Raw genomic sequence first — 23,218 nt, 5'->3', positions numbered from 1 at the left:
GTCTGTAATTGACAGTTTTATTTCCCAACCCTTGGTCTTGGATAAAAATATTTCACCTATATTCTGATTGAAAATTGAGCAGTAGTTCTTTCTTTAGTGTATGTCTCTAGATCTGATTCTTTATCATATGAGAAAACAAAACAAAAAGAAAAAACTGCTAACACTTTTAACACTCTGTCTGGAAACTTTAGCTAAATACAGATTAATTAGATATTCTTTCTACCTCCTGGCAACCACTTTACCAAATGTGGTACCTCTAACTAAAACGGGTCAACTGTTTTTCCAAGCCTCCAATGTCAATGTACTCACTATACTTCCAACTTCCATTAAGAGTCTTTTAAAACTCTTCCGGCTCTGCTTACTTCCTGGTCCTAAAGCCAATACCAGATGTTTTAACTTTGTGTTACATTAGCACTTCACTTCTAGGTAATAATTTTTGTTTCAATAATCTATAACTGTGTAACTACCTACCTCAGAATTAGTGGTTTAAAGTAGTAACAATTTATTATTTTTCACAACTCTGTGAGTTGGCTGCTTGATTCTTCTGTGTAATGTGTTATGAGCTGAAGTACTGGGACAAGATAAAAGTCCCAGATGGTCTTACTTATATGGCTGGTAATTGGTGCTGGCCACATGCTAGAGTTCAGTTTAAGCTGTTGGCTAGCACCTCAGTTCACTCCTTGTAGAACTCTCCATGGTGTTGCTTGGGTTTCCACAGAACTTGGTAGCTAGCTTCAAAGAGAAACATTCAAAGGGCAAAGTGGAAGCTGAAAATCTCTTAAAATGAAACTTTGGAAGTTACATGTCACTTCTGCTACATTCTATTGATCAAAGCCAGTTATAGGACAAAGCCATTTTTCTGTGTGGGAAGACAGGTCACAAGGTCCCAAACACCAGGTGGCATGGTTCATTAGGGGCCATCTATGGAATCCGGCTCACACAGAAACATGTTACCAGTAAGTGTGAAGTGTGAATAGAAGGGGATAAGATGTAAAGCAGTGAGGATAGGAGTCTAGGAAACCACCCCAGGCAAGAAATGTTTACCGCCCAAACTAAGGCATCTATGAGTGGGTGCAGAGAACACAGGTACAGGGTCATTAGGAGGGTCACTGGTGGATTGAGAGAGTAGAGGAGTTGCGAGAACCCTAGGATAAATTACAAGTTTTACTAGAGTCATTTTAATACAGTGGCCTCACTTAATAAATACTAGGTGAAATAGCTTAACTGGATAATTAAACCAATGTAGACTTTTTCTCTCTTGATGTTCTGAATGCTCTCACTCTTTATTATTTAAAGGTACCCTTTTCTATGAATCATTGTCTGTCCCACCAGCACTAATGAGACGTGGTCATGATGAACATTTGAGCTAACTTTTTGTGCAGTGGGAAAGAACGTTAACGATGATATCCATGGCGGTGAGCTCATTTCTCCTCAGCATCTGAACAACTAGAATCTACTATTCCCAGCTTCAGAGACAATGTATCATTATTAATTCCACAGAGATCTCAGAAATCTACAATTTTCCTTTACTACTAAATCAAGAGTTCAAAATGTCCTTCTATCATTGCAAAAACAACTTTAACTTGAGGAGGCAGGAAAACTTGTTTCAACAGAACTCACAAGAACATAGGTAAGCAGCAATTTACCTTCTCAGTCCTACTAATCCATCCTTCCTTCCTTTTTTTCTGTATTATTTCTATCTTTCTTCATTTTCTCTCTTGTAAAGAAATTATGACTATGGTTTGAAAATCCTTTCTAAGCTGTACTTGACAAAGAGCTAACTACAATATGAGTTGGATGAACAGAAGTCTATGAAGATAATTTTTTCTTTATCATAGAGTTTCCCTATATCCAAATTTAGTCCTTCCTAGAAATGTTTTGAATTACGTCCTGTCTGGTGGCAATGACTGGATTAAGCTGTCCTATGGATAACTTATTCTCTCTTTCAGTCATCACACACACATATCCAGGAACTTACTGGCTTTAGTTTTTTTCATAAAATTCAAAATTTCCGGGATATACCTAGATTTGCAAAGATGAATAGGTCTCATTGTGATTCTTTCTTAAGTTTCTGCTTTCAGAAGAAAAAACACTTCTGTGTCTGCACGAGATGTGTGCTGCTGGACATTGTCATCCGAGAACGCTCTTCTTTTTCAGATTCTGTATGTGAAAATACAGCGAGGGAAGAGCAGGTTTCTATTTATATGACACCATTCTTCCTCGACTTGCTCAAGCCTGGATTACAGTATGTTGTCTAGCTTCTCCAGGAATCTTCCTTTTTCATTTACAATAATAAAAATTCAATTTTTGTCCACATGTTTAAAATGTTTTAAAGCTGCCATTCACGAACAGCCTTAGTTTAGTTACACACAAACTGTTTGAATGCCATCGGAACTTCTTAAGCTACAGCTTTCTCCCTAATTATGAGCCATACATCATTGTCTATATCATCTGTCAAATAAACAGCTTTTGTGCTTGCCAAAAGAATATCTGGAGGTGCTCTTATTTATATTGTATGTTGAAAATATAAATAAAAACACAAGCATGGTTTACTGCATGTTACAATTAATAAACCACCACAATCCAGACATTACCTGTTTTTCCCCCATGTGACAGCATCTCTTTAAACACAGTTGATTTTTTAAAAATCTGTATCCTTAACCTCTGCTAGGGAGAAAAAAAAATACTGTATATTAAACAGTAGGGACTTATATTAAAATATGTTGAGAATTTAGGATTTTCTTAATGTTTTTTGCTTTTTAAAAAAAATTATTTATTTGAGAGAGAAAGCACATGGGGGGAGGGAAGGAGGGAGAGAGAGAAAGAGAGAATCCGAAGCAGCCTCTCCACCAAGCACAGAGCTGGATGTGGGGCTGGATCTCATGACTCTGAGATCATGACCTGAGCAAGTATCAGGAGTCAGGCACTTAATCTACTCAGCCACCCAGACGCCCCTAGGATTTTCTCAATATTAAGCTGAAACATAAAGGGCATGCCTACTACCATATGAGCATATCGAAAGCAGATATAGGGCTAATTCAGCAGAACAGAAGAAATATTAGCCTAAGTATTAATTAGGCTTCAGACAAACATTAATTATCAGTTTGAAATCAATGTTACTGTCTTCATTCCTTTCAGTGAATGAGATTCTGATATTCTAGAAGTCTATTTTAATTCCTCTCTTAGGCAATTTGTTTATATTCTGATAGTTACAATGGACACAAATTAATCTTTCATGATTAAGTATAATTAATGAAATACTGTTGTGTATTAGATAACAAGAAACATACTGTAGTAGGTAAAGACAGCTTTATTTCATTAATATTTGGTTTTTAATATAGTGATTCTTCTATCTCGACTACTTTCTATGTATCACATAATGTGTTATGCTTTCTTTTTAATTTTTTATTAAAGTAATTCATGTAAATAGTTAACAGTTGCACAGTACTAGTAATGTGTGCCACATATTATTTAAATGATGTCATGTATTTAACCAGTAATCTGTAGGACAGCGCTATGAGGTAGTACTATTATTATCTGATTTTACAAACGGAAATGAAAGCATCGAGCTTTGAAGTCACAGGATTACATGAATGGTAGGTATAGAACCAATATTTGAACCCAGTAGTTTGGTCTCAGAGTCTGTGAACTTCTCTCTTACAGTGTACTCCTTTGCAATATTTCAACTTTTATGCCCAAAATAGTAGTTTCTGACCCATTCATAGCTCCCTTCAATTCCTGCTAACCAAGACCTGCTGGCTTTCCACTATATTAGCCGTCTCCACTCATACTTAGCTCCGTATTTAATATGACTTTATTGCTTTTCTGTATCTTCTGTATTTGCAGCATTATTTTTTCCTACTGAAGAAATTGAGGATTTAGTTATTATAGATCTCCTTCTCTCCCTGAACACAATCTCATAGACACAAATATACTTTCTCTTCCCTCATCCTCCAAATATGGTACAATCATGATTTAGATTACAGCAATATTCATTGTTTGCATGTTTACAGTTGCATAAATATTGTTTACAGCTGGTGTTGTGTATATACAATCGAATAGGAACATATGTCAAAAAATATTGAGGACATAGCATTTTTGTAATATTAAATTGAGACATAGGGGATATATCTTCTAACTATTCAGTTTACTCTGATAATGTTTCTTTTATTGTACAATCTCATTTTTTACAGTTAATAATTGCCTTCCTTCAAATTTGCTTGATACTGTCACTGTACTAATCTGAATCTTTAAATTAGTTCTGAGAGAATTTAAAACTCTTCTTAGAACAGTGAACTATAACAAGCAGTAGGTATTTCATCAGTTTGTGGGGGCAGAGGGGAGGAGGGAGAGAGAGAGATGCATCCCCTGGAACTCTCTGAGCATTTGCTCTAGTCTGATGTGATTCCTCTTTATGGCTGATGGACTGCTGTTGTCCTGTGACTTCTCTTCATGATCATTTTGGGAATCTTGCTGTCTTTTCTTTTGTCTTCTTTTCTCCTTTTTGTGGCTCAGTCTTTCTCAGTAAATACTAAAAAATAATATGTGCAAAGAAAACATCCTAAAACCTTGCCTGAAAATATCTTTATTCTACCTTCACACTTAATTGATGGTTTGGCTTGGAAAATGGAAATAACTTATCATCCGAATCTCAAAAGCATCCTTCGTTATTGTCTTTCATTATGGTGAATTGTTATATTGTTATGATTGTTGATATTTTTAGCATAATTTAATTTTCTCTGTAGAGTTTTAGAATATTCTTTTTATCCCCAATGTCTTACTTTTTTCCTGTAATGTAATTTACATTTAAAAAAATTATTATGTTTAGTACTCAATGAGCCTCTTTATTCTGTTTTGGGGTGAGTTCTTGAAGAGTTTCTTCTTTTTACATAATTTCCTCCTTTCTGTTTTATCTGTTCTCTCATTTTTAACTACTCTTAAACAGATGCTGACCTCTTGTATTAATCTTGTAATTGCATAATGTTTGTTCTACTTTTGAGATAATTCATTTTAAATTCCAAAATTTCCTTTGAATTTTTAATTTCTGATTTACTTTTAATTTTCAAGAGCTTTTCCTTGTTCTCTGTTTTCTTTAAGCATATAGTTTACTTATTCCATAGTTCTTTCTTTTCTCTTGAAAGATATTAATTATAACTTTCCCCACTTTTTCTCTTTCTTTTCTTTTTCCATTGTATTATTTTTCTGTTTGTTCTTTTGGATTCTATCCTGCATTTTAGATGTTATTGTCAAATGTGTGGTGATACTTTGCATTCATTCATTTTTAAAACTGGAACTCTAAAAACCAGGTGCAAGCATTTTGTGCAGGGGCAGAACTTTTTGATTGGTGGGCAGCATTGTACCACAATGAGACCCAATACAAGGATTTGTAGCTCTTATCAATTGGACTGGACAGTTTTCCGAGAGAGATCTCTAAATCATATTCTTCAGGGGGGCTGGAGGAATGGTGGATATGATCCCTGGTGCATGCATGATTTCTTGGGAGGCAAGTGGGGGGAAGTGAATTGGGACTTTTACCATTTAGAATGCAAAATTTCGCTGAACCACTCCATTTGCAGTCAAATGGTTCATCCATCTCTTCAGCTGTCCTCATGTCCCTAAGCCCAGAGCTACAGTAGCTCATCCTCTCCAGAAGTAAACTCTTGCCTTTGTGGGTGTGGGAAAGATGCAGTATTCTGACTGCACAGGCTGGAGGAAGGGATCTGGGGTCCAACAGCGAATTTTACAGACTTTCAACCACCTGTTTCCCATCTCACATGCACCTGGCCTTCAGAAATAACTGTTACCTCCAATTACTAACCATTTCAATGGTTGACTTGAGTCAGATCGCTACTCTTTGATATCCTTCTCTTTCACACAAGAAATGATGTTTTAGGTTTCTGCTGCCAGTTTCCTCTACTTTCCAGCTTTGAAAGTGTGTTGACACTCTCATGCACTCTGGTCCCTTATCATTTTGGAGCTCTTTCTAGGTGTATGCCACTTATATTCATTTACTATTATTTTTATGAGATAATGTAATATTACCTAGAAATATAGATTAGTATACACTACTTCTGTTCTCTTATATGATTGTAATTTACACAACTTTCCCAGAGGAAGTACTTGAAAACAATTTTCTTATTGTCTTATTCATTTTTACAGTTTTACATCTTATCTTTAGAGAACTAGCGATTTTCTAATAGATAGTAATCACACATGTACTAGCAGAAATACAAAACTGATCACAATGAATGTGTCAGCTTTGACTGAACTGAAAGCCGTTTGAAGAAATATTCTCTAAATTTCAGCATGCTTTTCTTCAAATCTAAGTATTGTTGAGAGAAGGAAATATAAGAAAAAGATAACAAATATATATAGTGTATAAAAATAAATGTAGCAAGTTTGTTATGAAATAAGTTAATATGGCCATCAATACAACCAAGTAACAGTTATAAAATAGCAATATTATTTAGAATTCAGTGAAAAAATGTGACATTTGGAGTCAGTTACCAATTTCAAACAGTCTGGTTCTGTTGTTGCCTCCTAAAAAAAGACTGTCTGTGATTCTCTCTTTCTGTTCTTTTTTTTCCTCTTAATTGCCATTTTTTCCTAGACCAGCTGTAGCATCTATGTCCTGACTTTGATCCAACTACTTACTTTAACCCATAGAGAAAATGTCTCCCATAGACTCTGCATATATCACTGCAATGTCTCCATTCTTGACAAGCTTGCTGCTTAACACAATAGAATGCAAGGACAGCTGCATAAAGTGAAGCTCTCACAAACTGGGAAAGAGAAAATCAAGACCCCTGTTTAGTAAATATTGGCACAAAAATGCAGTTCTTTTCACCTAAAATACTATTGTGAATATATGCGATCGAAGTTTCAACAGAGACTCAGGAATTCATTGTTAGCTTATTTGTCTTCTGTGAGAAGTCATGCTTTCAAGTGTTATTCCTATTTGATTTATGACGATGAAATCATTCTCAACTTTGGTTCTGGGTGGGGCACTGGAAGAGGGTTTTTGAGCCCCTTTAAAGACAAAGGAGAATGCAATGTGATAGTAAACCAGTGGTGGCCTCAAGGTAAAAATGGATAGCATATTTGACTTGTTTTAACTGGACATTTCTCATTAATTGCCTGCTTATAAGAGCCTAACCGTATGTTCAACACAGTGGTAAGTACTGCAGGGCATACCAAAAAAGTAAAATAAATAAATAAAATAAACAAAACAAAACAAAACAAAGAAACCCCCCAAAACAAAAACAAAACCCACACAAAATATTAACCCAGTTATATTAAGGTAGGGAGAAAAGACATACAAATATAACGTAAGATACAATGTTCCTTTCAAAATCCATCATAAGAAAATTACAGATAAATTTTTTTGACATGTGGAGACAGAAGGGATTGTTTCCATCATAAGAATATGGGTGGAAAGTATTACATACATGATTTTTTAGAAATCACGGATTTTGAGTCAGGTGTCCTGGATTCTTATCTAAGTCACCACAATTTATTGCTTGTTTTTCAAATACTAACAAAAGTAGAGAGAATCTTAAAATCCTTTAGAATTATCAAGATTTCATCATATATTTTTCTCTTTCCTCCTTTCCTTCCTTCTTTTCCTCCCATCCATCCTTTCTTCCCGTGCTGTGAAGAATAATGACCCCCAAGGATGTCCATGTCTTAATACCCAGAACATATGAATATTTTACATTATATAGCAGAGGAGAATTACGATTGCAGATGGAATTAAGATTAATCTATTGACTTTCACAGAGAGAAAATCCTGGATTATCCAGTTGGGCCCAATGCAATAACAAAAGCCCTTGAAAGTGGAAGAGGAGAAGAGTAGATTTAGAGGCCATGCGACTATGAAAGAATGTATCAGAGAGAGACAACATTGCTGGCTTTGAAGATGGAGATCAGAGCCAAGGAATATAGGCAACTTCTAGAAGCTGAAAAAGGCAAGGCAATGAGATTTCCCCTAACGCTTCTAGAAAAGAACCCTGCCAAACCTTGAGTTTGGTCTAGTGAGACCTATTCTGGCACTATAACCTACAGAACTGTAAGATAATGTGTGTTGATTTAAGCCACTAAGTCTGTGGTAACTTATCTGTTAGCATTCTTTTGGGGAGAGGAGAGGCAGAGGAATTTCAAAGCCAACTCCAGACTTTGTATCATTTTATTCCCATGGCTAGGTATATCTATCTAGAAATATTAATATCTTCTTACATCCAAAGTACAGTTATCATAGCTAACAAGTTGTGTAAAAATTCTTCCCCTGTTAATATGTCCTCAATTCTCTCAGCAATGTATTTTTGTTGGTGCTATACTGGTGCTATCACCATAAAGAGAAGAGTTATCACATCACCTTTAAAACACAGTAATTTGACTTACTCCTCCTAATGACATGGTCTTTGAATCAAGATCCAAAGAAAGTCCATAAATTGCATTTACTTATGTGTCTTTGGTTTCATTATCAGGAGAGCAGTCCATTCTCCCTCACCTTCCCCCTATTCATGCCACTGACTTATTGAGGAAACTTGATCAACTGCCGTGGAGCATTCCCTGCATTTGCTCTTTGTGGGGTCATTGAACTTGTTTCTCTGTGCCCCGTAGTTTTGTTTTGTTTTGTTTTGTTTTTAAGATTTTATTTATTTATTCGACAGAGATAGAGACAGCCAGCGAGAGAGGGAACACAAGCAGGGGGAGTGGGAGAGGAAGAAGCAGGCTGATAGCGAAAGAGCCTGATGTGGGGCTTGATCCCATAACGCCGGGATCATGCCCTGAGCTCAAGGCAGACGCTTAACCACTGTGCCACCCGGGCACCGCAATGCCCCGTAGTTTTGACTGGAAAATAGCCCTGAAGTCTGACTGGACTCAGGTTTATAAATTCCTGAGACTGCAGCACAAGTGATGCTGCCTACTTCATATCCCACCGCCTCAGGGACCTAGTTACGTCTATTTTTAGTGGCACCAGATTCATTCAGTGAGTTCAGATGGTGACAATCTGATGTCCCACTATGGAGTTTTTCAACTTTTAATGTTTGATCTTTGCCTGAATCAATTATTAAGAGTTGAAAATAATTACTTTCTGCTGATCTTTAGGTATTAGCTGTAATTTTCTGTAACGCTTTTTCCAAAGTGGAAGAACATATTTATAATATGCTACTATATATAAGAAAGAAATGTGTTATAATATCATGATACATATATATCTGGGTTTTATTAATACATATTATATACTTATGATTTTTAATCACATATAGGTATATACACACCTATATATGTATTATAGGTATTATAAGCATATATTATATATAGGTAATACACATACATATATTTAACTAGACTTTATCTATAGGCATGACTTCTATTGATATGAAAGCAGAAGGATAAACCAAAACATGAAAAAATACTAGCTAGTGGGAGGGAATAAAAGTGCGATGAGTAGGGAGAGAATCCAGACTTCTCTGAGTATAACTTGCTTTGTAAATTTGAAGTTGAAATTACATAAGTATTTTACACAATTTTGAACTAAATTGAAAAGTTAAAGAAAATCTATGAAAATTGCAAAAAATTCTCAAGTACTGAATCTAACTATGAATGCAACTGGTGCTATAACCATACAGAGAAGAGTTACTATATTGCCTTCAAAACACAGTAATTTGACTTGCTATTCTTAGCGAGATGTATTGAGGACATTAAAAAAAAAGTTTCAAAAAATTTAAACTGCTTTCATCATATTGTTCATAAGCGCTTTGGTATATTAATTAAAAAACTCTGCATATATGCATATGATAATTATAGCATATATTATATACAAAACCAGTAATATCAGAACCAAGATTTTCTGCATGATATAAAATTAAGTTAAATAAAAAATCCTGTTATCCTAAACTGAAGATATGAATACGAAATATACAATTTCTCTTAATATATGTGTTTCCTAATTCTGCCAACTGAAAATCCTGGAAACTATGATTAACTCGATGATACTGAGCACTCTTACTGTTAAGATTATGGTTTCTAAGTATCATTTTCTTCCAAAAGGAACTGGATAGTCTTAGAAAAGTAAGTGATGTCAAGATTGAGATAGGAAATATACAAGGTGAGCCTGAAATCTTCTCACACCAAAAGCAGTAAAAAGTATCAAAGAGTTAAGGTAATATCAGAAGGACTCAGGAGCCATATTAAAGAGTCAGAAATTAGAAGACTAGAGCATTAATAAAAATAATTGGAATAAATCAAAACACATCATAAATGCTTAAATCCATTAGTTCATAATAATCCTCTTAACTATTTTGTTCTTTGAAAATATGTCCTGCTGAGATTAACATATATTACTAGAAGTCAGAAAACAAATTTTTTCTTTTGAAAACACAGAATACAGATGCCAATGACCCACACAAGCATCAAACCCATCATCTCAGTTACAGGATGCCCTAATTCGGTGATTTCCACTGTTGTGCTTCATACGATACGATACTTTCAGGGTGTTTGCAGTTTTCTTAAGATGATGCAAAAACCCGTTTACTTAAAAATCAATGCTCTAGTGATTTCAGTTTATGGAACAAAACCTAACACAATTTGAATGTAAACTCACATAGTTTAAACCTCAAGGGTAAGTAGAAAGTTACCTAGCAGAAATTAACTATAGAAAACATTTCTGTAATTTGAAGTTTAGTTATTGACCTCATACTCACCCTTTTCCCCCAATCAGTTTTGTATAGTAAATCTGTTATACAGACAGCTGTATGTATTACAGTAACTCCCAAGGGCATCACTATAAAAGAATTGTATGTATATAAATGCTCATGAATTATTAAGAAAACACATTTTCTACTAAGAAAATAGGAAGTGCATAATTTTTTTAGTCATAAAACATTTCATGACAGTTTAACATATCGTGGGGGATTAGATACTGGAAAACAAAACAAAACAAAAAATCAACAAAAAAAAAAAGCCTCTTAATGAGATGGCATGGAAGAAAGAAATTCTAAGAACCCCAAAATAAAAGCAGTAACCTGGGAAGTAAAAGTATGGTTTTTGTCCTAAGAGTTTTCGCCACATCCTAGAGTCACTGAGCTTCAGTACCAATAACTAAATCAGACAATGAAGAAGATAGGACCAGCCAACTAAATACGCTGATGTAAGAGCCCTACATAATGTTGGCAACCGAAGGGTATGTAAGGGTCAGCAAGAAAAATTAGTATCTTCAGAGTTTGTAACTCTAAATTGGCCCATGTAAGGATTGATACATACAGTTTCATACTACCCGTATGATCTGAAAAAAACTGAAAAAGATTTTAGGAACACCTGGGTGGCACAGTCAGTTAAACATCCAACTCCTGGTTTTGGCTCAGGTTGTGCTCCCATGAGATGGAGCCCCACATCAGCTCTGCCCTCAGTGGGAAGTCTGCTTAAGTTTCTCTCTCCCTCTCCCTCTGCCCCACCCCCCCAAATAAATAAATAAATCTTTTAAAAAAATTTAGGTGTTCTTGTGTCAGAAATGACTCTGAGTAACTGGCAAAAGCAAAAATGAGTATCTTTGGAAAGATATACTTTAACCCAGTTCTCAAAGAATTCCAAGGGGGTCAATAAAATGAGTGGTTTAAAGTTAGCCAAGTACTAAAAAAAAAAAGTTAACAAGTAGAATATACACAAGGAAACAAGCATATTTGTGAAAACCAACAGAAACAAAACTGAAAGTTATCATATGCTGGCTATAGAATATAAAAGGCTTATGGTTATTAACACTAGATTAAAGAAATGCTATTTCAGATTGGGTTTCCTAGAAATAGAGCTTGAGGCTATCTTTCAAAAGATTTATTTGAGAGAGACAGAGAAGGAGTGGAGGGAGGGGCAGAGGGAGAGAATTTTCAAGCAGACTCTCCACTGAGTAAGGAGCCCCATGACGGGTTAATCCCACAACCCACAAGATCATGATGGAAGCCAAAACCAAGGGTCCAACACTTAACGGACTACGCCACCCAGGCGCCCCTGGATTAATATGTTTTATTGAAAGGGATGCTCATAAGGAAAAACTTCGAACATGGGAAGGGAAAGAGCTGAGCAAGGGTAAAACTCAGGTAAAACTCTAGTCTTGGCTCAATCCACAGATTAAGCATGGTTTCTGAAGCATAAACTGCAGTGTGTCGTATGTCCTTATTCTGTTTCTCCTCCTACGTGTGCGGAAGTTATACATTCGCTCTGTTATTTTTAGTAATCACCCTATTTTAGCCTGCGTACATGACAAATGCAATCAACAGCCACTACTGGCAAGGATCAAGAGAAGAGAACATTCATTTCCTACTGGTCAGATTGGAAACTGGTACAACCTATTTGGAGAAGAGTTTGATGTTACACAGTGAAGTTGAACATGTGTGTGTCCTATGAATCGACATTTTCAGAGTTGTATGTCTTAGGCAAACATTTGAACATGTGTACCAAGAATGTTAATAGCAACATTGTTGCAATGTTAAAGATATTTGGAAAAACTCAATGTTCATTAGTAGTAGAATAAATGAGCAACTCCAGAAATAAATAAATAAATAAATAAATAAATAAATAAATAAATAGCTTAACTCTGGTTATGTACTAGAACACTGAGCAGCAATGCAAATGGATAAAAAGCGGTAACAAACAGATGACTCTCAAAAACGGTGTTGAGCAAAGAAAGCAGAACATATACAATTGTATTTACACAAAGTTCACACACAGGCAAAATTGGCTCATATTATTTTTATGGGTACATACACAGGTATAAAACTTCAATGAAAGTAAGGGAATGATTAACACAAAATATGATTTGATGGTTATCTCTAGATTTGGGGAGGAAGGGGAATACAAGCAGGGAGAAAGGGAGTTTCTAACACTTGGCTTCCTATCCTGCGTGATAAAGACACAGTACTTATCATTCTTTGAATAATCCATGTACATAATTTGATGTAATTTGAATGTGATTAGCAAGATAATTTTATTTTTTAAAAAGTTTTAGCATGATATTTTAGAACTTAAACTTACAAGCACCTTCATACGCCTCCCCTTACTGACAATCTAAAATACCCTTGAGATTTTTCTTTTATACTATCATTGGTTTTTCTTTCATAAAACCTACAGTTTGTAATCATGTATTTTCTTGGGTGTTTGTCTTACTACCTATTTCTCCTACCAAGCTGCATGTTCCCTGAGAACTGAAACCATGTCTGTTTTGCTTACCACTGTGAGATTCAAAACTGTGACATTTCTTCTACATCAAGTTGTAGAGATTCAAATTCTAGGGTTTTGAGAACTTTTCCATCCACAAAGATGAGTTTTGCCAAAAGTTGGAGGGGGGAGGCTTTGCTAAAGCAGTTATGCAACCACTCAAATAAGTAAGATAACATATAACTAGATCAGCCTTATGCATGGTTCATGGGGAGTACTCAATACGTATCAGTAGGTGCTGGTATCGCAGTCAGTTCTGCATCTTTTTATTTAACTCTATTGGTTGTCTACGTTAGTTTCATTCAAATTTGTTCATCAGGGGCACTAATTCTGTCGTAGTCACTCTTTCTCGCTGCCCAGGTATACAAATGTAGACTATTTCGCCAATTCATGAACAGCGGTTGTAGCATCAACAGCTGAAACCAGAGAGGTCCATCAGGGTTCAGTTTAACTGTAATTCACACAGAGGAAAGGAAGGTCCATAGACTTGGGGTAAAGGTTCAGAGATGAAGCACTCATTTGCTAATTCTAATTCTCAATAGCAAGTATCTTGGAATGATTTGTTTCACTATTTTAGAGACAGGGTCACATCTAAAGCCTTCTATCAGGGCAAGTCCCCCTTAAAAAAATAACCACAATAACACCAAATGAAGGGACAACCTTGTGAAATGGATTAGAACCCAAGAGTTGGTGGGGGATTAGCAAGTTTCAACCAACATTTGTTGTAATGAGATAAAATGAATAATAAATAGAGCATGGACAAATCATTTATGACACTTCTGGGGCGCCTGGGTGGCACAGCAGTTGAGCGTCTGCCTTCGGCTCAGGGCATGATCCCGGCGTTATGGGATCGAGTCCCACATCAGGCTCCTCCACTATGAACCTGCTTCTTCCTCTCCCACTCCCCCTGCTTGTGTTCCCTCTCTCGCTGGCTGTCTCTATCTCTGTCGAATAAATAAATAAAATCTTAAAAAAAATCATTTATGACACTTCTGCTTTTGCTATAAATGCCATTTTTAAAAAAATCATCTATTCATTGTGAGAAGCACGCTAATGCCAGGGATGGTAACATGAAAGAATGGTCAATGGCAATTGTGAGAATTGTTGACTGAAAATTGGGGGGAAAAAAAAAACTTCTTTCACAGATGTTAAAATATGATAAAAATTTGTATATCAGAATCAATAAAATAAGGCATAAACACATATAAATACTAGTCTCTGATATTAAATATATTTCTTAGTGTGGACTGTAGCCAAAACATTTGAAAAGCTACTGCTCTAGAAAATGTATTTTCTGTTCCTTAGAGTTGGATGGAATATTGCAAAATCATACATATATCAGACTGTGAAATTACAGTGACTATAAGAAACTCTTCGGTAAATTAAAACTAAAGTAACATTTCTAAAATTGACACAAAAATTGCACATATATTATGCAGTTGTCAGTCAAATTATAAATTAAATCAACATAAATTAAATCAACATAAAACACTCACTGACCACGAAATGTGACAGCTAGCAAGACTGTGTACATAATACTTGGACCAGTGAAAACTTTGATCGACCAAGAAAGAAGAAATTGGGCAGACATGTGGATTCCTCAGAATCACAGGCTCTTGGAAAAAATATATCAGATTTTTCTGTAAAGTAAATAATTCATTGCCAGTTATGTGTAATCAGTTTTGAAAAACTTCCAATTATTAAAATTTGAAAATAATAATAAAATAACCATAGAACCTTTCAGTAACGCTTGCTTACGCTGTTCTAGAAAACACTGCTATTTTTGACTTCTGCAGTGTCGAGTGCAGAAGCGAGCAGATTGATAAACTTATAAACATCATGAAAAGAGTTGTAGAGAGGAACTGGAGCCACTCGGATGCCATTTGGTTCTCGCTTGTCACACTGTGGGGAGAAAAATATTAAGTCACAATAATGTTAGCAATACTCACATAATGAAAAATCTACATTCAAGATAAACTTACATAAGGCAATCATGCTGATTTCCCTAAAACAATATATAAGCATTTTTTTTGCAGTAAAACATGTTTCTATGTTATTGAAAACTATCCTCTTAATAATAGTTAAAACATGAATAATTATCATGAATATCCATTGCCGAAAGCTACTCAGCAATCATCTTCTTGTGGCATCCAGTAAGTCATGGATATAATTTATCAATGGGGAAGACTCTGGAGAGACTAGAACCCTTGGGCAAATTTAAATGAATGAGAACCTCACTGACACCTGGAGAGTTTTAGTTAATAGTCTTTACACTGGATTCTTTAATCCCTACTCTCACTGGTAAGGAGTTGGCTGTATCCCTGAAATGTCACAAAATGGATCCAAGATAATTTGGTCCAGCCTGAAGATACTATGACTAATCTTTAAGAAACACCCACTGTGAGTTAGTACAGTAAATGGTTTATGTGTGCTGGACCATTTAATTCTCATAACCACTTTTGGAGGCATTTTTGCCCCCAAAATCCAGAGGCAAAAACTCAAGCCAAAAAACATGAACTCTCCCAGAAGCACACTGCTTACACATGAGAGACCTTGATTTGGAACACGAATACATGGATTTGTGCCTCTGGAATCTGAGGTAACTCGCCTCAGGAGTGACAGGACCCCCTGAGTGGAGAAATTCCTAAACCACACTGTCACTGGAAGCAGACACAAGAGGACCATTTTTCCTGAAATGACCCTATTAACGTTTTCTTCCAGGGACTAAACAGATCACTAAGGCCCAAGGGTTAAAAAAAGAATTATTTCATACAACGTTAACACCCCTGAGATGTGTCTACAGTTCTTTTTTGACTAAAATGACAAGGTTGAAAATGACTTGGCCCAAACAACTAAGTATGACTGACTTCTTTTCTTCCTCTCCACTATGTTATGTTCTTTAATTCTGTGTATTCAATAAATATACATATACATATTTGGAGTTTCACTAGTAAAAACTAGTGAAAACATGTCCTAATTGATTATGATGAAACAATTTTTTTCCGGCTCAAACCATAATGAAAAGAATGAATAAATTAAGGGAGACTGGTTCTTATATTCAAAACTTGCGGTTTCTTCCCTTTTATCAGAAATGACAGATCTCTATGCCTTCAATTAGCACAGTGATGAATATTTAGTTGGCACTTAAATCTATCCTCACTGGCTGACCAACATGAAATAACATGCACCAGTAAATTAACCAAGGACCCACATTTCACCCCCACATGCAACCCAGAGAGAACACTGGGTAGCAAAGCAAGAGATATACTTACAACCACTCCTCGTTTTTCTAGTTCTTGGAAAACACATCTTATTGGAACAGAAAATGTTAGTGTAAGCTGGCAGCCGCGGTCCTCTATGCTCGATGGAGTAATTATGTTCACAAATGGTTTCTTGGTATCTGCTTTATCTTTGTTATAGTAATGCTTGATCAAGTATTCCAGATAACCGGTGAGCAAAATAGATTTTCTCCTCAATGCTTTCATAGTTGCCTGCTTAAAGATCTACAGAATGAGAAACAATCCGATTAACAGTGTCTTGTTGATTTACAAAGAAGCAAAAATTAACTGAAAATCATGTCAAAAAAGGAAATGCCCATTTTCGACCTTTCCAAAAACATCCCATTTTGGATAATCCTTTGTAAAAACATGTCCTCTTTTAAATGCTTGGCCATTAAAAGCCGAATGCAAAGCTGCCGTAACAGGAAAGACTGTACAAATGTCATTTAAACAATACTTGCGAAAGAAGAAGAAAAGTGAGGATAACATTCCTTTAGAGTTATTTCAAATTACCAAGCTAAAACATACCTTAATAAATGCATTTAAAGATCATGCACTTCAAACCTTTTCTTCCAAACTATTTTACACAATCATAATCAAGAAGACTTTTTTCTACTCTGATATAGTTTTTTGGTCCACACAAAAGTATAATAAGGGCTAAACACTCGTGTACATATGAATTTTTGCAGTATTACCAGTATTATTTATAATTGTTTTACCAACTCCTAAATCTCCCCAGTAACAGTCAGCAAACGGTTAAATAATAAAATTAAGTTTTGTCAGACAGGGAAGCTAGTAACGTTAGTTAATACATATGTTAGTACTGAGGCAGTTAGGCGCCCTTTCTTCTGTGTGTGTGTGTGTGTGTGTGTGTGTGTGTGTACGCGCGCATGTGTGTTTTGGTCTCTCTTCCTCCCTCTCTCTTTTTATCTTTCCTCCTCCTTTCATCATTTTTCCCCCTGCTAAACTCCAGCACGGGTGTGAAACTACTGCCATTTGCTGGCTGAGGTGTCTTATATTAAGATGAGTGACAAGTGCACACAATAACTGGTGTTGGAACATTAGAGGTCAAAACAGACATGCTTTCCTGGCTTATCTCTTAAGGTCAAGTAGAGTTTAAAAATATATCCTACACGTAAGAACTGAATGAACTGCGAACAGAGCCTGATGCACTGGCATGTCACTTAATATCCCTTTTCGGCATCATGTTACGCCACAGAGCAAAGACAGGGTCATTCAGTGACTTCTAGACTTTATGAAGCTTGGGAAAATAGTTATTTCTGTCTATCCATGCGGCATGTGTGAGCAGGTATTCTAACAGAACTCAAACCATTTGGGCAAAGATTTTCTTGACCTAGATGGCATGGAAGCCGTGGATTTGGCCAAAGGAGACCAAGCGATTTGTCCTGAAGGTCACAGGATCCAAGGAAGACAGGAGAAACAGGGTAAAATGGCATCGGTCTCTGTCCTCAACCACACATCACAGGCTTGGGAGGCAAGCCGAGCTTGGCTGCAGGTAGAGTGTGAGGTCAGTCTCAGAAGGTATGTGGGATGGGCAGTACAAGCAGGTAACCCGAGTGACTCACGGAACCCGAGTTCCCCCGCGTTGGATAGGCATCTCCTCCCTGCCCGGTGTGAAATAAAATGTAAGTGGACCTGGCACAAGGTGAACTCAAGGGAACGCAGCCAACTTTCTGGATCCAGAGAGCCTGGATTGAGAATCAATTCTCACGGCGGGCAGGAGCAGGGAGATGCAAAGCAGGACCCACCAGTGGTTTGGTTGGCAGGACAGAAAGAAAAGGATAGGAGAGGACTTCTTCCAATCTTCTCTTTGGAGATGAATAGTAATTCAAGGAACATTTGATTTACAAATAATTCTGAAAAATGTTCTGGTTCTGCCATAAGCCCCATAAGATACAGGTAGGAGCAATGTGTCAAGTGCTCCTTTTAATGATATTTCTTTGTATTCATAAGTTAGTAAGACTTTGGGGAATATTACTTAAGTTTGTACGGTTCTTTTAAAAGGAGATTTTGTTCTTGCAGATTTCTCTGATAGCTAGAAACCGGTGTTTTTTTATGACAAGTAGTCTCACATTTAACATACCGTTATTCTTTGATAAAAAAAAAACTTTTAAATATGAAACCATTTTCCATCCTTAAACCACAGTAAAGGGCAGCTGCACTGTGAGGCACTCTTAAAATCCTGTCAGAGGGTGTAAAGGTCTCTTCTGAGGACTCACATAAAAATATTAAAAGGGGATAATAGGAGTTAACTGGAGAATAGAATAAACATCTTTTCTTTTTGGCTTCTCATTATTTCTATGCTTTCCGTATTGAGACTCTCGAGTATTTATTTAATTAGAAAAAAATGAAAACTGTAGTTTGAAAATATTCAGCTGATAACAATTTTTTGGCAGAGTTTCAACTACATGGGTTATTTTTCTTACTGAGAAAAATGAATACAAAGCTAGAAAAGTTAGACAAGTTTAAATGGAAAAAATAAGTACAGTATGATGTTTTCAGTTGTCACATTTCTTTCTCTTTAATTCTTCAAATTGGCTGCATGATCACTTTCCGAGGAATCACATAGTCCATTTCTTCTTACTTGAAATATATTTTAATTGACTGCTCTAATTTTGTATTTTGGAGCTATTTATTTCGTTATAAATTCATATACTGAAAGACTCTAAAAACTGTCTACCTGTCGCTACATACAAGTATGACTCTTCAAAATACTACAGATATATTTTTAATTCCAAGTTAGCCGCTGGAAGATTGAGATTTCTGAAGTAATCTGCTATAAACATCTTCACTATAAAAATGTGACAAATGAACTCAAGAGTACATATAGTCAAGAGACAGCGGTCACCTGTTTAAGGTCATGCTTAGTGTCCCAGTGAGGGCTAGAGTATGCCTCCTGGTTCCTACCCTAGGTTCCCTTGATCCCCATTTTTGATATATATAAAGTATGTACCATATATATCTGTATTTGTAGTATAGAAATATGTGGTACAAATGATTAAGAGCCAATAATATAAAGAAAAAGAGTTTGAAACAGATTATAAGGTGCTATTTTTCATACTATCATTCAACTGGATGCACATGTAATTATCAACAAAACCATATTAATATTTTAAAAAATCAAATTGTCAAACTGATATCATATCCATGTACACTGATTCTTAAGTTTAGAATCTCTCCTCCAGTTGCTCTTTGTAGGATATTTTTTGAAAGAGAAGTAGCTACAACAAAGAACAGCACTTTGATTCATGTATCTATTCTCATTTATTCCAACTTTAATCACCTATATGTTATAACGCTCTACCGGAAACAAGGGCAGGAGCAACCCGACGGCAGCCCTCATGCTTACTCACAGGGCGTCTACAGAGTAGAACATTTCAATGGTTAGGTAAAGAATAAGAAGCAAAGAAATGCACTGTTTTGTAATTTTGGAATTTTGCAATTTATAATAGGGAGGAAGAATTTCACAACTCTTTCTTCATCACAACGATGGATTATGTAAAGGTAATTTTGGTTAGAATGGAGCCTCGGCAGCAAATAACTTAGTAAGGTATTTCTAAGAGGCTCAAGAGAAATACAAGTGATAAAATGCTCCAGAGAAGGATATATGCCACTTCTTGTGCTTTTAGGGTCTTTTTGCGAAGTTTAAGTGTTAAAGAAAAAAATAAATAAATCAATCTTCAGATTCCAGCTGAAAACAAAAACTTGTCTAGGTGACTATAACACAGTGTGATGCGGTGGTCAAAAAAAAAAAAAAAAAACTAAGATTTTATTTATTTGTTTGACAGAGAGACTGCCCGTGAGAGAGGGAACACAAGCAGGGGGAGTGGGAGAGGAAGAAGCAGGCTCCCAGAGGAAGAGCCCGACGTGGGGCTCTGGGGCTCGATCCCAGAACTCCGGGATCACGCCCTGAGCCGAAGGCAGACGCTTAACGACTGAGCCACCCAGGCGCCCCCGTGGTAAAAATTTTCTGTGCCTTTTATCATTCAAGCCTAGCCTGGAAAACCAGTGATAGAAAAACTAAGAATGTGATTTGTTTTTAATGCAGAAGGGGTAAATACTTGACAATAGGCCACTGCAGAAACATACTCTATAGAGGGTCTAAAATTTCTAGATCTGGCTGAGAACTTATTTGCAAAGGTAAGGAAGATCAGAGGAAATAACCTTAAGTACTAGTTCTTCCCAAGGTACACCTTAGTGCTTTTCATATTGAAACTCATTTTCTTCCTGATACAAACTTGCGAAGTGAGCAAAATTTAATTTCGTTTTAAAACATTTAACAGAATGTTTCTCTGAATAGATATTATAAAAACAATTCAAATATCATTATCTGACTTGCTAAGCAGATTTCCTCACTACTCCCCCCCAAAAAATAAAATTTCTTCCACTGGCTGAAAAATCTTGTTACTGGGTCTATTTTCAATTAAAAAAAAAAAAAAAAAAAAAAAAAAACTTGCCAAAAAGCGAAAAAGACACAAGCTCCATCTAGTGGTCACACTGAGTAGGTGCTTTTTAAATTGGGATGAAGTGAAATGAGTTGATTACCACGGTCTAGTGGTGAGGTTGTATTAAAAAAAAGAACTTGACACTGCCATCCAGTGGCCAAATGAGAAACTGCTATGCGTATTCACAGTATCCTAGAATTGAGGTTTAAGAGAGATGAAGTCTTTACCCAGTCGTTCATTCTGAAATACTCCACAACAGGATTTCCTAAAATATCACAAACTAGATGATTTTAAAATACTTTAAAAAAGTCAAATTCTCTTTTGAATAGCTATATATTTAAAATCTGTTAGAAACGCATATTTACCAAAAAAAAAAAGAAACACATACTTACCTAAAATGTACTTTCCTTTATGTATGTATATAAAATACACTTACTTAATCTGTGTATTAATATTAATTATATACCATATAATTATTTAATTTATATTTACTTAAATAAATTTAGTCTCCTCCTGAAATTAATTAATATCCAAATGATTAAGTTACATAGATACACATATGAATATAATATATATATAAATGGATAGGTGAAGTAGGTAAGTATCTACCTATATAAATAGGTAGAAAGGTAGATATGCACATCTAGAAAACCAAATAGATTCCTTGGATATTATTATTTAGGGTGAAATTAATTTTAACTAAAAATATGAATTTACTAAAAAATATATATTGAGCCAGTAATACAGATTACACAAGAATGGAATGGCATAGACCCTCCACTTACCAAAAAAACAAAACCTTACCTCATGAGACAACTTTGCTCAATCTTTAGTTTATTCTGATGATTTCTATTTTTTTCCTTAAAGTATGTCTTCCTACAGTTTTGTGACATGGCACTGTGTGAATTCATTGACTCACAGAACCAGCAGAAGCAGAGTCCCCAGTAATCACAACAATGTCTGGCACATAATATTTTCTTAATAGATAAATGCTGAATGAGTGAATTAATCAAGAATTAAACACTGCATGGTTATTTTGTAATAGAGAGACCACGAGAAGAGTAAACAATTTATTTAAGTTCATACAAATTCCAAATGGAACTAAAAATATGTATCCACGGGTCAGTTCCAAACATTTTCCAAGTGCCAACCGCATTTATTATGTGCCAAACACAGTGCTGGGGCTGGCAACAGAAATAAAGATAGCAATTAGCCCACAGTGACTGTCCTGAGGGGAACACTGGCTTTTGGTCATTGCTTATACACAGTGTACATTCATCTTGCTGGTTCGCAGAGAAGCTCCCACAACAGGTAAAGAAATAGGTAAAGATGTGGGAAGGTTGAAGCACAGATCACTTACCTCTAAACTAGCGTGTAAGGAACAGACCAACAAAATGGGAGGGTTTGAAATTCGAAATCCACTGACCCCAGGGATTAACTGCAGTTCTGAAAAATGAACATCATGTCATTTTTTTTATAGAAGGTCCCTTAAAAAATGTCCTCTATGGATTTTTTTATGGTAATGAAGTAGTAGAGAGAAAAAGAGTAAGATTTAAAAACTTTTATTCCTAAGCTTTCTGAGATATTTAAGAGACACTCTATGGACCTAAAATAGTGGCATATTTCCCCTTCACCTGCAATGCCTGTGTCCCCTGTCCCCACGTCCTTAGCAGCCTACCAAACCTCGGAGCTCTTAGACACATAAAAATGACCTCTTGTGGAAGAATTCTGGACCTCATCCTCTGTCCTCCCACTCCCAAACCAGCATTCCTTATTGTGCTCCACGCTTTGCTTTTCTACCATGAAAGCACATCAATGAGAGAAAGACATAACATCAAGATTTTAATGGCTTGTCATTGTAATGCCATCCAAAGGCAGAAATACGAATGACATGACCTAGGAAGGTGACTTTTAGCACTAGGGTTATTAGGTCAAGTGACTTCTCCTAGGGGGTAAAAAAAAATAAATGGCTTTTAAAAAAAGGATCTGCCTAAATATGATATATTTAAAAGGTAAATTAACAGTAGATATTATCCTAATTAGAATCAATTAGATGGCATAGAAGCAAGTCAAACCCAGTAGAGTTAAGATTGCTAGTTGGATTAAATTAGCTAAGACTGACTAAAAGAGGATTAGAATATTGTAGATCTTCAGAGACCCATCTGACCCAGGGCTAAGCAAACTATGTCCTGGGGACCAAACCGGGCCCACGACTTGTTTCTGAAATAAAGTTTCCTTGGAACAGAGCCACACTCACTCATT

At 35.9% G+C, this 23,218-nt stretch overlaps 1 protein-coding gene across 4 annotated transcripts in view; it reads right to left on the bottom strand.

Moving 5' to 3' along the window:
- Nucleotides 1-12,732: 12,732 nt before the first annotated feature.
- The window catches only part of KYNU (kynureninase), a 124,527-nt gene continuing 114,041 nt past the window's right edge, over nucleotides 12,733-23,218 (bottom strand). For all 4 annotated transcript variants that reach the window (XM_026510056.4, XM_026510058.4, XM_026510057.4 and 1 more), the window contains 3 exons: nucleotides 22,317-22,402; nucleotides 16,485-16,715; nucleotides 12,733-15,114 (listed from right to left, as the gene is read on the bottom strand). In XM_026510056.4, the coding sequence (XP_026365841.1) occupies nucleotides 14,977-15,114; nucleotides 16,485-16,715; nucleotides 22,317-22,402 (455 nt within the window). In that variant the 3' untranslated portion in view covers nucleotides 12,733-14,976. The remainder of the gene's footprint in view (nucleotides 15,115-16,484; nucleotides 16,716-22,316; nucleotides 22,403-23,218) is intronic.

The sequence above is a fragment of the Ursus arctos genome, unplaced genomic scaffold (genome assembly GCF_023065955.2).
Source record: "Ursus arctos isolate Adak ecotype North America unplaced genomic scaffold, UrsArc2.0 scaffold_1, whole genome shotgun sequence".
Taxonomy (NCBI): domain Eukaryota; kingdom Metazoa; phylum Chordata; class Mammalia; order Carnivora; family Ursidae; genus Ursus; species Ursus arctos.
Note: the sequence above shows the minus strand (reverse complement) of the source record. Positions and strands in the feature narration are given on the sequence as shown.